Raw genomic sequence first — 13,477 nt, forward strand, 5'->3', positions numbered from 1 at the left:
AAGAGCAGCAACCATACAATGTGATAATTGCTATTTAGGGGTTAAAAGCAGAATGCTTTGGAAGTACACAGGAGGGTTGAGTTGGGAAGATTCCAAGAGAAGGCAATATCTAACGATTGTTTCTGGAGGCCAAGTGAGAGTTAGGAAGGCAAATGCGGGGAGTGAGAGTGAAAGCAAAGATCATGTACTACCTCAGTAGAAAATTGCTCATGAATTTCCTACTAAGAGCTCTTGCAGTTGACAGATTCTTAATTTGTAACATCAGAGAATAGGGCACATTCCAGGGTCCCCTTATTTTCTTAAGGAATTTGCCTAGCACATAGCACACACTGTGTTTGTATTTTCTGCCATGGTCTTCAATACTTTTTTGAATGAAACATACAAAGTTCTACAAGCTTATTCTCCATGTTCAGTATTTGAGGCAAGTAGTTCTCAATTCTTTCTTCCTTACTGCTTGCTGAATTATCATTTTGGGCCCTGAAAGAATTCAAGAATTTAATTCTCCCTGAGGAACTTGGAGGATAGTATCAACTAAAAGTATTCTCTTTTCTACCACTGAGGAATTCTGGAACTGGGAGCAAACTGTGGACCTGTGATAGAACAGAAGTGGTTATTTATCATACAATATCTCATGCAAACCCTTAACTCTTAACTAAATTAAAAGTGCTTGAACTCCTGAAGCTTAAACATGCTTTCAGTGGGTCCATTTTCATCCCCTACCCCAATTACCTTTCTCTTTCCAGATGGGCTTTCCTTCTAAAACAGACAGCCCTAGCTGTGAATATTCTCGATTTGATTTTGATAGCGATGAGGACTTCAATGCTTTCTTCAACTGTAAGTGATGTTGGCCTTGAATTTCTCTCAACAGTCTCAGAATGGCATCCAGTATTATGAATCATAGTGCATGATGTTTGGGGTTCTTATGAAAGATCCCCAAATCTGGATAGCAGCCTACTTATTAAGCCCTAGTTTCCGATTGCAGAAGAGTGCTGGGGCTGTATTCCAGGCATAGTGTTTTGTTTTTTACCACAAACCCCACACACAGCCTTTGGACATTGATGTTTAGGTACACTAATCATATTTAAGATGCTCTTGACTTTTTTTCAGACTTAGGATTAAATACCATCTTACCTTATGGTTCTTTCTTCCTCCAAAAAAGTGGAAAAAGCCATTTTATTCTAATATTCTAATTCTGTTCTGTGTTTTATTTTGTGCCTTATTTCCTTTTTTTTTTTACATCTTTGTTGAGACAAAATTCATTTACCATACAGTTCACCCACGTGTAGTATATAGTTTAATGGTTTTTAGTATTTTTACAGAGTTGCGCAGCCGTCACGACAATGAATTTTAGATTATATTTTCATCACCCCAAAAATAAATCCTGTATCCACTAGGAGTCATTCCCCAGTTCCCTCATCTCTCCCAGTCCTGGACAACCAGTAATCTACTTTCTGTCTCTGTTTTTTTTTGTTTTTGTTTTTTTCTTTCTTTCTTTATTTTTTAGAGAATTCCTAAGACTCATTCTGTCTCTGTTTTACCTATTCTGAATGTTTCATATAAATGAAATCACACATGGTCTTTTGTGATTGCCTTTTTTACTTGTGTAATGTTTCTAAGATTCATCCATGTCACAACATTTATCGGTACTTGATTTCTTTTTTTTTTTTTTTTTTTTTTTTGCCACAGAGTCTTGCTCTGTTGCCCAGGCTGGCGTTCAATGGCATGATCTTGGCTCACTGCAGCCTCTGCCTCCTGGGTTCAAGCGATTCTCCTGCCTCAGCCTCCCAAGTAACTGAGATTACAGGCATGTACCATATGCCCAGCTAATTTTTTGTATTTTTAGTAGAGATGGGGTTTCACCATGCTGGTCAGGTTGGTCTCAAACTCCTGACCTCAGCTGATCCACCCGCCTCGGCCTCCCAAAGTACTGGATTACAGGCATGAGCCACCACGCCTGGCCATCATTTCTTTTTATTGCCAATATTTCATTGTATGGATATACCACATTTACTCATTTATTCATCTGTTGATGGACATTTGAGTTATTTCCATTTTGGGCTATTACAAATAATGCTGCTATGAACGTTTATATACAAGGTTTTGTGTAGACATTAAGTTTTTTTTGGTTTGTTTTGTTTTTTTTTTTTGTTTGTTTGTTTTTTGAGACGGAGTTTCGCTCTTGTAACCCAGGCTGGAGTGCAATGGTGCAATCTCGGCTCACCGCAACCTCCGTCTCCTGGATTCAAGCAATTCTCCTGCCTCAGCCTTCCAAGTCGCTGGGACTATAGGCGTGCGCCACCATGCCCGGCTAATTTTTGTATTTTTAGTAGAGACGGGGTTTCACCATGTTGACCAGGATGGTCTCATCTCTTGACCTTGTGATCCACCCGTCTCGGCCTCCCAAAGTGCTGGGATTATAGGTGTGAGCCACCGCGCCCGGCCAAGTTTTTTTTTGTCTTAGATATATAACTAGGAGTAGAATTGCTGGATAATATGGCAATTGCATATTTAATATTTTTAGGAAATGCCAGACTATTTTCCACAGGAGCTGCATCATTTTATATTACCACCCACCTGATTTCCTTTTTTTAAATTTTGTTTTTCTTTTGAGACATGGTCTCACAGTGTTGGCCAGGCAGGAGTGTGGTGTTGCAATCATGGCTCACTACAATCTTGACCTCCTTGGGTTCAGCTGATTCTCCCACCTCAGCCTCCCAAGTAGCTGGGACTATAGGTGGATGCCACCACATTTGGCTAATTTTTGTATTTTTTGGTAGAGACTGGGTCTCACTGTGTTGTCTAGACTGGTTTCAAACTCCTGGGCACAAGCAGTCTGCCCACTTTGGCCTCCTAAAGTGCCAGGATTTCAGGCATGAGCTACCACGCCCAGCCCTGATTTCCTTTTAATTCCAACAGAAATGGGAGACTAATTTTAGTTTGCCATTTATAGGATCTAGCTGTTAATATAGCTCCCAGAGATCATTTATTTTTGAAAATTTCTAGATTCATTAATAAAGTTTTATTGAGTGATTATTACATTCAAAGTACAAGTCTGCAAAACATTTCCTTTGAATGCTTTTCCCCTGGGGTGGTAAATGAATAAACATTAAGTACATATTTTATACCAATTATTGATTCCTGTCCTTCCCTTGGCATTTTCCCTTGGCAGCCTCCCGAGCTCAACAAGGAGAGGTGATGAGGTTGGCATGTCGTTTGGATCCCAAGACTAGCTTCCAGATGGCTGGGGAGTGGCTAAAGTATCAACTGTCAACTTTTCTTGATGCTGGTTCTGTAAATTGTAAGTTTTTTTTTACTACTGAATGTTAGTGAAATATTATGACAGTATCAAAACTATGTATAGGAAATGAGCCTGAGCCACACATCAGAACAATATACTAATATTGTTCAAAAATAGCTTTGCTTTTGGCTCACACAAAAGGGATTTAGGGATTTAGCATTCAGTTGTATTTACAATTGACTCTAAAGTTCTCTGACATTTGGTAACTTGAAAGTTTGAGGAGGCCCAAATGTATTGCACCAAGATGAAACTAGTAAATGGGACTGTGCCGTATGTAAACAAGAAAAGCAATGGGTAAATCTTAGGCTGGGCCTGGTGGCTCACGCCTGTAATCCCAGCACTTTGGGAGGCCGAGGCTGGGGATCACCTGAGGTCTGGAGTTCAAGACCTGCCTGGCCAACATGGAAAAACCGCATCTCTACTAAAAATAAAAAATTAGCTGGACGTGGTGCTGGGCACCTGTAATCCCAGCTACTCAGGAGGCTGAGGCAGGAGAATCACTTGAACCCGGGAAGCTGAGGCTGCAGTGAGCCAAGATCACGCCATTGCACTCCATCCTGGGGAACAGAGCGAGACTCCTCAAAAAAAAAAAAAAAAAAAAAGGAAAGCAGCAGGGCATGGTCACTCATGCCTGTAATCCCAGCACTTTGGGAGGCAGAGGCGGGGGGATTATGAGGTCGGGAGTTCAAGACCAGCCTGACTAAGATGGTGAAACCCCAGCTCTACTAAAAAACATACAAAAATCAGCTGCATGTGGTGGCAGGCACCTGTAACCCTAGCTACTCAGGAGGCTGAGGCAGAGAATTGCTTGAACCCAGGAGATGGAGGTTGCAGTGAGCCAAGATCCCGCCACTGCACTCCAGCCTGGGCGACAGAGTGAGACTCCATCTCAAAAAGAAAAGCAGTTGGTAAATCTTTTTGCTTGTGCCTTGCTATTTGAGTGGTATGCTGTGGTAATATTTGTAAACTTGAAGGATGGCACAGTTCTCTAGACAGAGCCCTTAGAGTTGTCAAGAGGCTATTGGATATGAAGCAGTGTTTTGTATATTACATTGTTTCCTAATTGGGAAGATTCTTTATGGTCTCAATTTTAATTATTTAGATTCTCAGAAAAGATTATAAAGGGGGAGGAGGGGAGAAACTGATTTGTGTTTATTGAGTGCCTACTAATGGGCTAAGCAATGTTTTTGATGTTCACGTGTGTATTCTCGTTCATTACTCAAAACGGTTTTACTACAAGGCTCATAGAGGTGAATTCAGACTGCTCATTGTTAGAGGAGGAGGCATGGTAGGAACCTCCACCTACCTTATTGCTTTTATCACACATCATCTTTTCTTTGCCAAAGCTAAGAGGGGTTAGATTACCCTGTTCCTTCAGTCATGAAGTTCTTGGGTATTCTCTAAGGCTCCATTGTCTCTCAGTGTCTTTTGTGATCCTTCAATGCTGATAATTGTGTATGTGTTTTAAAGCTTGTTCTGCAGCCGGAACTGGAGAAGGAAGCCTCTGTTCCATCTTCTCACCTTCATTCGTGCAATGGGAAGCCATGACTCTTTTTTTGGAAAGTGTTATCACCCAGATGTTTCGAACACTAGATAGAGAAGTAAGTATTTCCCATGCTGACTGCATGATGATTTTGACCTTTTTTCTTCTCTTTCTTTCTTTCTGTTTTGAGACATGATCTCTCTCTGTTGCTCAGGTTGAAGTGCAGTGGCACAATCATAGCTCTCTGTAACCTCCAACTCCTGGGCTCAAGCAATCCTCCTACTTCAGGCTCCTGAGCATCTAGGATTACAGTCATGTGCCACCACGCCTGGCTAATGTATAATAAAAATGGAGTCTGTGTTGCCCAGGCTGATCTCAAACTCCTGGCCTCAAATGATCCTCCTGCCTTGGCCTCCCAAGGTGCTAAGATTGCAGGTATGACCCACTATGCCTGGCTAGTTTTGATCTTTTTTAAACTGGTAGTGGAATAGGAAAATCTGTGGATGTTTAGAGTGGCTAAATACCATACTCAAGTTCAAACAGCTAATAAATGGCAAAGCTGGGACCAAAACTCAGGTCTTTCTAACTCTAAGCCCTACCGCATTTAGTATACATTTTAAGTACCAAACAGCTTTACAGTACTGTAGGCCACCAGTATAGTGGCCACCTCTAGGTCTGAAAAGGAAGGTATGCACAGAAAGCCTCGACTGTATCAGTAAAATCATATTTCTTAAAGTGGGCAGATGAGGATTTACTAAATTATAGAGAGATAGACAAAAGATATAATCCAATGATGTATAGAGGAGAATCTAAAATAGCTGATAAATCAGGCGCGGTGGCTCACGCCTATAATCCCAGCACTTTGGGAGGCCAAGGCAGGCGGATCACTTGAGTTTAGGAGTTCAAGACTAGCCTGACCAACATGGTGAAGCCCCATCTCTACTGAAAATACAAAAATTAGCTGGGCATGCTGGTGGTGTACATCTGTAATCCCAGCTACTTGGGAGGCTGAGCCATGGGAATCGCTTGAACCCAGGAGGCAGAGGCTGCCGTGAGCCGAGATCATGCCACTGCACTCGAGCCTGCATGACAGAACAAGATTCTGTCTCAAAAAAAAGGAAAGAAAAGGGCTGGGCATAGTGGCTCACCCCTGTAATCCCAGCACTTTGGGAGGCTAAGGTGGGCAGATCACCTGAGGTCAGGAGTTCAAGACCAGCCTGTTCAATATGGCGAAACCGCGTCTCTACTAAAAATAGAAAAATTAGCTGAGCATGGTGGTGGGTGTCTGTAATCCCAGCTACTCGGGAGGCTGAGGCGGGAGAACCACTTGAACCCAGGAGGTGGAGGTTGCAGTGAGCCGAGATCATGCCATTGCACTCTAGCCTGAGCAACCAAGAATGAAACTCCATCTCAAAAAAAAGAAAAACAAATATATAAATAAATAAAGTAGCTGATAAATGTGAGAAACATTCAGCCTCATTATCAGTTAAAGAAATAAAAAATTTAAAAGGTTTTAGGGAATAATAAATATACTGCTGAGAATGTGGTAAGAAGGGCACACACAGCTGAGTATGGTGGTTCACACTTATAATCTCAACACTTTGGGAAGCCAAGGTGGGAGGAATGCTTGAACCCAGGAGTTTGAGACCAGCCTGGACAATAAAGTGAGACCTCGTCTCTACTGAAAAAAAAATTAGCCAGGCATGGTGGTATACACCAGTAGTCCTACCTACTTGGGAGGCTGAGGCCACAGGATCACTTGAAGCCAGGAGTTTGAGACCAGCCTGGTCGACATAACACTTCTACAATGTCTCTACAAAAACTTTAAAAAGTATCTTGGCATGGTGGTGCCTGCCTGTAGTCCTAGCTACTCGGGAGGCTAAGGTGGGAGGATCCCTTGAGTTAAGGAGGTTGAGGTTACAGTGAGCGTTGATTGTGCCACTGCACTTCAGCCTAGGTGATAAGAGTGAGACCTTGTCTCTTTAAAAAAAAAAAGAAAAGAAAAGAAAATTTAGCCAAAATGGTTTTCTCTGAGTGGTGGCAGCATGTCAACCTCCATTTTATGTCTTTATTACAGGAAATTCCTGTTAATGATGGAATAGAGCTGTTGCAGATGGTTCTGAACTTTGATACCAAGGATCCCCTCATCCTGTCCTGTGTCCTTACTAATGTCTCTGCACTCTTTCCATTTGTCACCTACAGACCAGAGTTCCTGCCCCAGGTCTTCTCTAAGGTAAAGTCCATGTCCTTTGTAAATTTTATTTTGACATTTCTAAGTTTTTATTTTACTTTTTGGAGACAGAATCTTACTATATTGCCCAGGCTGGACTCAAACTCCTGGTTTCAAGGGATCCTCACATCTCAGCCTTCTGAGTAGCTGAGACCACAAGCATGCATCCATCACCATGCCTGACCTAAGCTAATTATTTTTATAACTGTTTTTGAAATTATGTAAGACAAACTAATAAATACAGTTATTTATTAAATACCTACTCAGTACTTACTGTGGATTACGCAGTATGCTAGTGCCTCACTCTTTAGGAACACTCTGGGAAGAAAGGCACAAAAACAGATATTGTTACCTATATGGCATTGCAATGAAGACTTGTACACTGGGAAATGGGAAAGAATACTTAAAGGAGAGTATTAGAGTGTGCTGTCAACCTGGGAAGGGATTTATGAGAGGAAGGAACAAAATCGGATACTTTTCAGGTTTCTATTCAGTTGACTAGGTGGGTGATAGTGCCACTACCTGACTGAGAATACTGGATCAGGAAGGAGAACAGGAGTAAAGAGAAAGCGGTGAGTATTTTGGAATACTGTGTTTGAAGTATACGTAGAGCATCTTTATGGAGATATCTCACAATAAATTGGCTATTTGAGGTTGAAGATCTAGATTCTAGAAAGTAACAAGATAAAATTAAAGCAGCATCATCATAGAAGTCCCAAGACCAAAAGTTAAGGATACTTAAGTGATTATGTAGAGTTAGGAGACATGTGAGTCAAGCAAGGAACCTAGTGAATCACTATCATTCGAGGAGTAGAGAAAAAAATGAGAAGCCCCCAAAGAAGAAAAAAGAGCCAGAGAAATGAAAATGTTGTGTCACAAGACCAGCAGAACTTCAGAAAAGTGGGCTTATTTGTTGCAGATTCCTTATGAGTTGGCAAATGTCCAGTGAGTTTCTTGACTACACTGTTGTCTTGAGTTTAATTCCATAATAGTAGTCAGGGAAGCAGCCATATTTCATTGGGATGAGGAGTAAATGGGAAGTAATGAAATGGAATCGGGGGGATAGATCACACAACTTTTGATAAAATGAAGAGAGAGGTGTTTCCATAGCCAAGGGTTTAGGTGATGGCATGAATTGTTCTGGGATCCTATTGTGAAATGTTTTCATGGTAAAATTGTGACTCCAAAGCCTCTTGTGGAAGGTTTCTGAGAAAATGGACAACATGAATAAGCTCATACCTATAGTCCCAGCTACTCAGAAGACTAAAGCGAGAGAATCACTTGAGCCCAGGAATTCAAGTCTAGTCTGGGCAACATAGCAAGGTCTCATCTCTAAAACAAACAAACAAACATAAGTGACCTTTTTTCCTCCTCTCCCTTAGCTATTTTCATCTGTCACTTTTGAAACTGTTGAAGAAAGTAAGGTAAGACTATTAATTAAACTAACAGATTCTAACTTGTTGAGAACAAAAGTATGAATACCTGATACCCAGTTTATATTTTTATATACGTGGAGGGGGTAGTAAGGGCAGTAGATTATCGTATGATATGGTGTTTTGCCCTAGAGACACTCTAGGGCTTACAGGAAACATATGGATTCTTGGTGGCTATAAATGTTACTCCATTATACTCTTATGGTTGTGAAAAATCATTGTGAACTTACCCCTAATTGAGATATTTATATGATTCTATGCAGCATCTATAAATTATATGGAAGTAGCTCCAAGTTTGTTGAATGTCTCTTTCCAGGCCCCTAGAACCCGGGCAGTGAGGAATGTAAGAAGACATGCTTGTTCCTCCATCATCAAGATGTGTCGTGACTACCCCCAGCTTGTGCTGGTAAGCTGCTGAAAGAGCCAAGTTTGACCCTGGCTGAAAGAGCCAAGTTTGGTTACATTTGTGTATAAATCCAGACTTCAGTGTACCTCGCATAAAGAAAAAACTAGTAGCTATAGCTTTACATCAAATAAGCATTCTTGGCTAGGCATGGTGGCTTATGCCTTTAATCCCAGCATTTTGGGAGGCTGAGGCAGGTAGATCACCTGAGGTCAGGAGTTCAAGATCAGCCTGGCCAACATGGTGAAGCCCCGTCTCTACTAGAAATACAAAAATTAGCCGAGCATGGTGGTGTGCATCTGTAATCTCAGCTCCTCAGGAGGCAGAGGTTGCAGTGAACCAAGATTGCACCATTGCTCCAGCCTGGGCAACAAGAGTGAAACTCCGTCTCAAAAATAAATAAATCAGCATTCTTGAATTGGTGTTTTCTTAGTATACTTAGTAGTATAGTTAGAAATGTGATGGCAAATATAATCTCTTCAAAATACAGATAGTTTACCCTTACAATTCTACAACTCTTTACCATGTGATGACCTTAATTACTACTGCCAAATGATGTGCCAAATGATCTTGAGAAAAGCAGATGCAAATCACAACCCTTTTTGGGACATGGGGTGATAAGAAATTTAACATTACTCCAGATTACAAATTAACCAGAAATTTCTTCTCTGAATGCACAGTAGTTGTCTCCCTATGTATATAACAAGCTGATCTTTTCACAGTTGTAGTATGAGAAAGTGCAGTTATGCAAATACTCAAGACAAGAGCTATCTTCTGCCTAAATTGCCTGTTTATTTAGGCAAAACAAGGATGTATAACAGAATTACCAAGTAATAGCCTTATAGGCCTGACTTTCCTGAGACTGCCTTGGTTTTCTTCTTTCTTCCTTGAGTGAGCCACCTATCCTTGAAAATCAGACCTTTGCCACCTCTGGCTTTTTTTCTTTTTGATCTGTAGCCCAATTTTGACATGCTTTATAACCATGTGAAGCAACTCCTCTCCAATGAGCTACTCCTGACACAAATGGAGAAGTGTGCCCTCATGGAAGCACTGGTTCTCATTAGCAACCAGTTCAAGAACTATGAGCGTCAGAAAGTGTTCCTAGAGGAGCTGATGGCACCTGTGGCCAGCATCTGGCTTTCTCAAGACATGCACAGGTAAAGGAGATCCTTTGCCCTCTCACTACATGCACCCATTTTGGTTTAAGAGCTTGGCCCAGGGTGGAGATAGGGGTTAAGGATATTGAAGTGTGATGGCATGATCCATAATACCTGAAGTTTTCTGAAAGAAGTCTTGTAATTTAATCTCTGGTTAGATTAGATTATGGGTGGGGAGGGCACAGAGTGAGACTCCTTTAGTGTCTACATTGCAGTACGAGCACATTTGGAGAAATTAGAACAGCTAGGAAGGGCCATACAACCACACAGAAACTTACCTGTGCTCACACAGTAGAAAAGTTATTTTCTTTATATTTTCAAGATTATATTCTTGTTTAATTCTTAAATTGTTACTAATAACATTTGGAAGTGGGAGGGAAATTTAAACCTTCAAATGACAGCTGACGATTAGTATGATTATACTTCTCTCACTATAAAACTGCTCTTAAGGGCCAAATAATCATAACTGTTAACTCATGAGGAAGAAACTGTCCTTGTTTAAAATCATGATATAACTTGTTTTTTCCCCTCCAACCTTCAGAGTGCTATCAGATGTTGATGCTTTCATTGCATATGTGGGTACAAATCAGAAGAGCTGTGACCCAGGCCTGGAGGATCCCTGTGGCTTAAACCGTGCACGAGTAAGACTTTCCTGGGAATGGGAAGTGGCATTGGCCATGGGTAGGAGTAGGGTGTTGTCTGTTTTCAAGTTTCTCATAGATTTGTTTATACTGGTGAGAAACCTGGGAGTCTCTACTTCCCTAAGCTTCTCCTTTCTTTTCTTCTTTAGTCTTGAATTCTTGAGTTAGTTTCCACAACAGAGCAGATGGTCTTTTCTATGAAGTCATTATTTTGGCTTTAAGGATCTCTAAATAGCTCTGAAGACTGAAGGTGTAATGAGGAAGTAGGTCAGAACTTGGTCAGCAGGGTGAGTCCTCCCTGCCATTGCTCTCTGGCATGAAAAGTCTTAAGTGATGGCTTAACTTGCAAACCTGAGATTTCTCAGTGCTTTGCTATTTAAATAAGCAATGTTCCTGGTTCCATTATGGCACAAGTCCCATTATTTAACCTGGCAAGTAGTAGGTTGATTGAGAGTACCATGAGGGGGATTAGGACACTAGCTGTCAAGGCCCAAGCTGGAGGGTGCAGGATCAACTCAAAGAAGATGAAATGATGGCACTTTAAACACTTCCGTTTTGGATCGTATCTAAGACACCTTCTAATTAGGGTCCTGTGGGTGGGTCACTGCAGCTCCTAGAAAGGTAGCTTGCTGAAAGGGAAGTTTCCAGAGCCTACCACTGGCCCTGAAAATTGCAGTGAGAGGATCCCTCTTGGACTTCACCTTAAAAGAAGGAACAGGGGACTATGGGGGAGCAGAGAATTATTTCATTCTCTCTGGCCTCTGTATCACTTTTGCCAGAGCCTTGAATATATCTAACAGTACGTTGTGTTTTCTTTCTCTTTTATATTTATCTGTCATTCTTGTTTTTCTATAGATGAGCTTTTGTGTATACAGCATTCTGGGTGTTGTGAAACGAACTTGCTGGCCCACTGACCTGGAAGAGGCCAAAGCTGGGGGATTTGTGGTGGGTTATACATCCAGTGGAAATCCAATCTTCCGTAACCCCTGCACAGAGCAGATTCTGAAACTTCTTGACAATTTGCTTGCCCTTATAAGGTGAGCCAGAATAATGGGTTTTCTCTGTTGTTTTTTACTTCTTTACCTTAAAAATTTCAAAAGTTTGGTCTTATATATCTTCATATCTTAGTGGTGTTAATGAGGCATCAATTTAAGTCTTACTCTTTCTAGAGAGTGTCTCAGTTTTTAAAAAATAACCTCAGCTCTCACTTGCATAAATCTTAATTTCCATGTGAACCCAAGGGGGCTAATCCCAAAAGGGTTTTTCTTATTTTGAGCTTCCTCTTTGTTATTCTTCCATTTCTTTATAACTGATCCCTATTTTTACTTGTTTTATTTGGTCTAAATTTTTTAGTAAAGGAATTGCTCATTGGGAGCAGGGCAGTTGCCTTCTATAATGGTGTTTCTCATTGCCCAGTTGAGACAGCTTTTACTGGGTGGTATTCATATGAGCTAATCTGAATTTATCAATACCGAGTCTGAGCTCAAATGGACCAAACAACTGCTGGCTGAACATGCTAAACAAAAGAATTATACATTTTTTTACCTCAGTTTGTTAGGTTCTTGGTTCTCAAAGCTGAGTCCTAAGACCAGTAGCATTAGCATCACCTGAGAGCTTATTTAAAAGGCAGAATCAAGGCCCCACCCTAGACATATTAAATCAGAATCTGCATTTTTAACTAGATCCCCAGATGGCTTATATACACATTAAACATTTAGAATCACTGTTCTAGATCACATAAGTTAATATATTCAAGTAGAAGTAGGCCAGAATAGGCTTGTCAGTTACTAGATAGATATTTGATGACTCAGGGATGCTCTCTAAAGAAAAAGATAGGTTTTTGATAGAATTCAGTTATTGGACAAAGCAGAATACGAGTGCTTTTTATATCACACAGGATCTTTTCTTTTTTTTTTGTAACAGAGTCTCACTGTGTCACCCAGGCTGGGAGTACAGTGCATGATCTCAGCTCACTGGAACTTCTGCCTCCCAGCCTCAAGCGATTCTCCTGCCTCAGCCACCTATCTGGGATTATAGGCGTGCACCACCACTCCCAGCTAATTTTTGTATTTTCAGTAGAGACAGTATTTCACCATGTTGGCTAGGCTGGTATAGAACTCTTGGCCTCAAGTGATCAGCCTACCCCAGCCTCCCAATGTGCTGGGATTACAGGCATGAGCCACCGTGCTTGGCCTCTCACAGGATTTTTAAGTTACATTGTTAGAGCTCTGTTTCAGTACTTTTTGGCCCCTTCTCCAGGGAGTAAAAGCAGCCTCAACTGGGCAAACCAAATTATTAATGTCTCAGAGAAACTCCTGGGAATAGACACCCAAGACCTGAAGCCTAAGAAACAAAGATTTTTAAGTTAATGTTGACAAATTGGAGGGCTAGAGTGTCTGATAAAGTTGACATTGTGGACATGTCTGTGGAAATAGATAATATTTTGGCCAGGCACAGTGGATCACTTGAGGTCAGGAGTTCAAGACCAGCCTGACCAACATGGTGAAACCCCATCTCTACTAAAATTACAAAAATTAGCTGGGCGTGATGGCACATGCCTGTAATCCTAGCCACTTGGGAGGCTGAGGCAGGAGAATCGCTTGAACCCAGGAGGTGGAGATTGCAGTGAGCCAAGATTGCGCCACTACCAGCCTGGGCGACAGTGAGACTCCATCTCAAAAAAAAAAAAAAAAAAGATAGGGCCGGGCGTGGTGGCTCATGCCTGTAATCCCAGCACTTTGGGAGGCTGAGGTAGGCAGATCATGAGGTGAAGAGATCAAGACCATTCTGGCCAACATAGTGAAACCCTGTCTCTACCAAAAATAAGAAAAT

The 13,477-nt window shown here is 41.3% G+C and overlaps 2 protein-coding genes across 2 annotated transcripts in view; one reads left to right on the forward strand and one right to left on the reverse strand.

Annotated features, from left to right (window-relative positions):
• Positions 1 to 13,477, forward strand: part of XPO5 (exportin 5) — a 49,116-nt gene that overhangs the window by 15,738 nt on the left and 19,901 nt on the right. The window contains exons 12-20 of the mRNA XM_021676051.2: positions 744 to 834; positions 3,170 to 3,298; positions 4,769 to 4,899; positions 6,859 to 7,014; positions 8,394 to 8,435; positions 8,761 to 8,850; positions 9,805 to 10,004; positions 10,546 to 10,645; positions 11,501 to 11,682. Coding sequence (XP_021531726.1) covers positions 744 to 834; positions 3,170 to 3,298; positions 4,769 to 4,899; positions 6,859 to 7,014; positions 8,394 to 8,435; positions 8,761 to 8,850; positions 9,805 to 10,004; positions 10,546 to 10,645; positions 11,501 to 11,682 — 1,121 coding nt within the window. The remainder of the gene's footprint in view (positions 1 to 743; positions 835 to 3,169; positions 3,299 to 4,768; positions 4,900 to 6,858; positions 7,015 to 8,393; positions 8,436 to 8,760; positions 8,851 to 9,804; positions 10,005 to 10,545; positions 10,646 to 11,500; positions 11,683 to 13,477) is intronic.
• The window catches only part of POLR1C (RNA polymerase I and III subunit C), a 30,985-nt gene continuing 24,792 nt past the window's right edge, over positions 7,285 to 13,477 (reverse strand). The window contains exon 9 of the mRNA XM_012448728.3: positions 7,285 to 7,329. Coding sequence (XP_012304151.1) covers positions 7,328 to 7,329 — 2 coding nt within the window. The 3' untranslated portion in view covers positions 7,285 to 7,327. The remainder of the gene's footprint in view (positions 7,330 to 13,477) is intronic.

Source organism: Aotus nancymaae, unplaced genomic scaffold, assembly GCF_030222135.1.
Source record: "Aotus nancymaae isolate 86718 unplaced genomic scaffold, 86718_ANA_hifiasm-v0.15.2.pri h1tg000040l, whole genome shotgun sequence".
NCBI classification, from domain to species: domain Eukaryota; kingdom Metazoa; phylum Chordata; class Mammalia; order Primates; family Aotidae; genus Aotus; species Aotus nancymaae.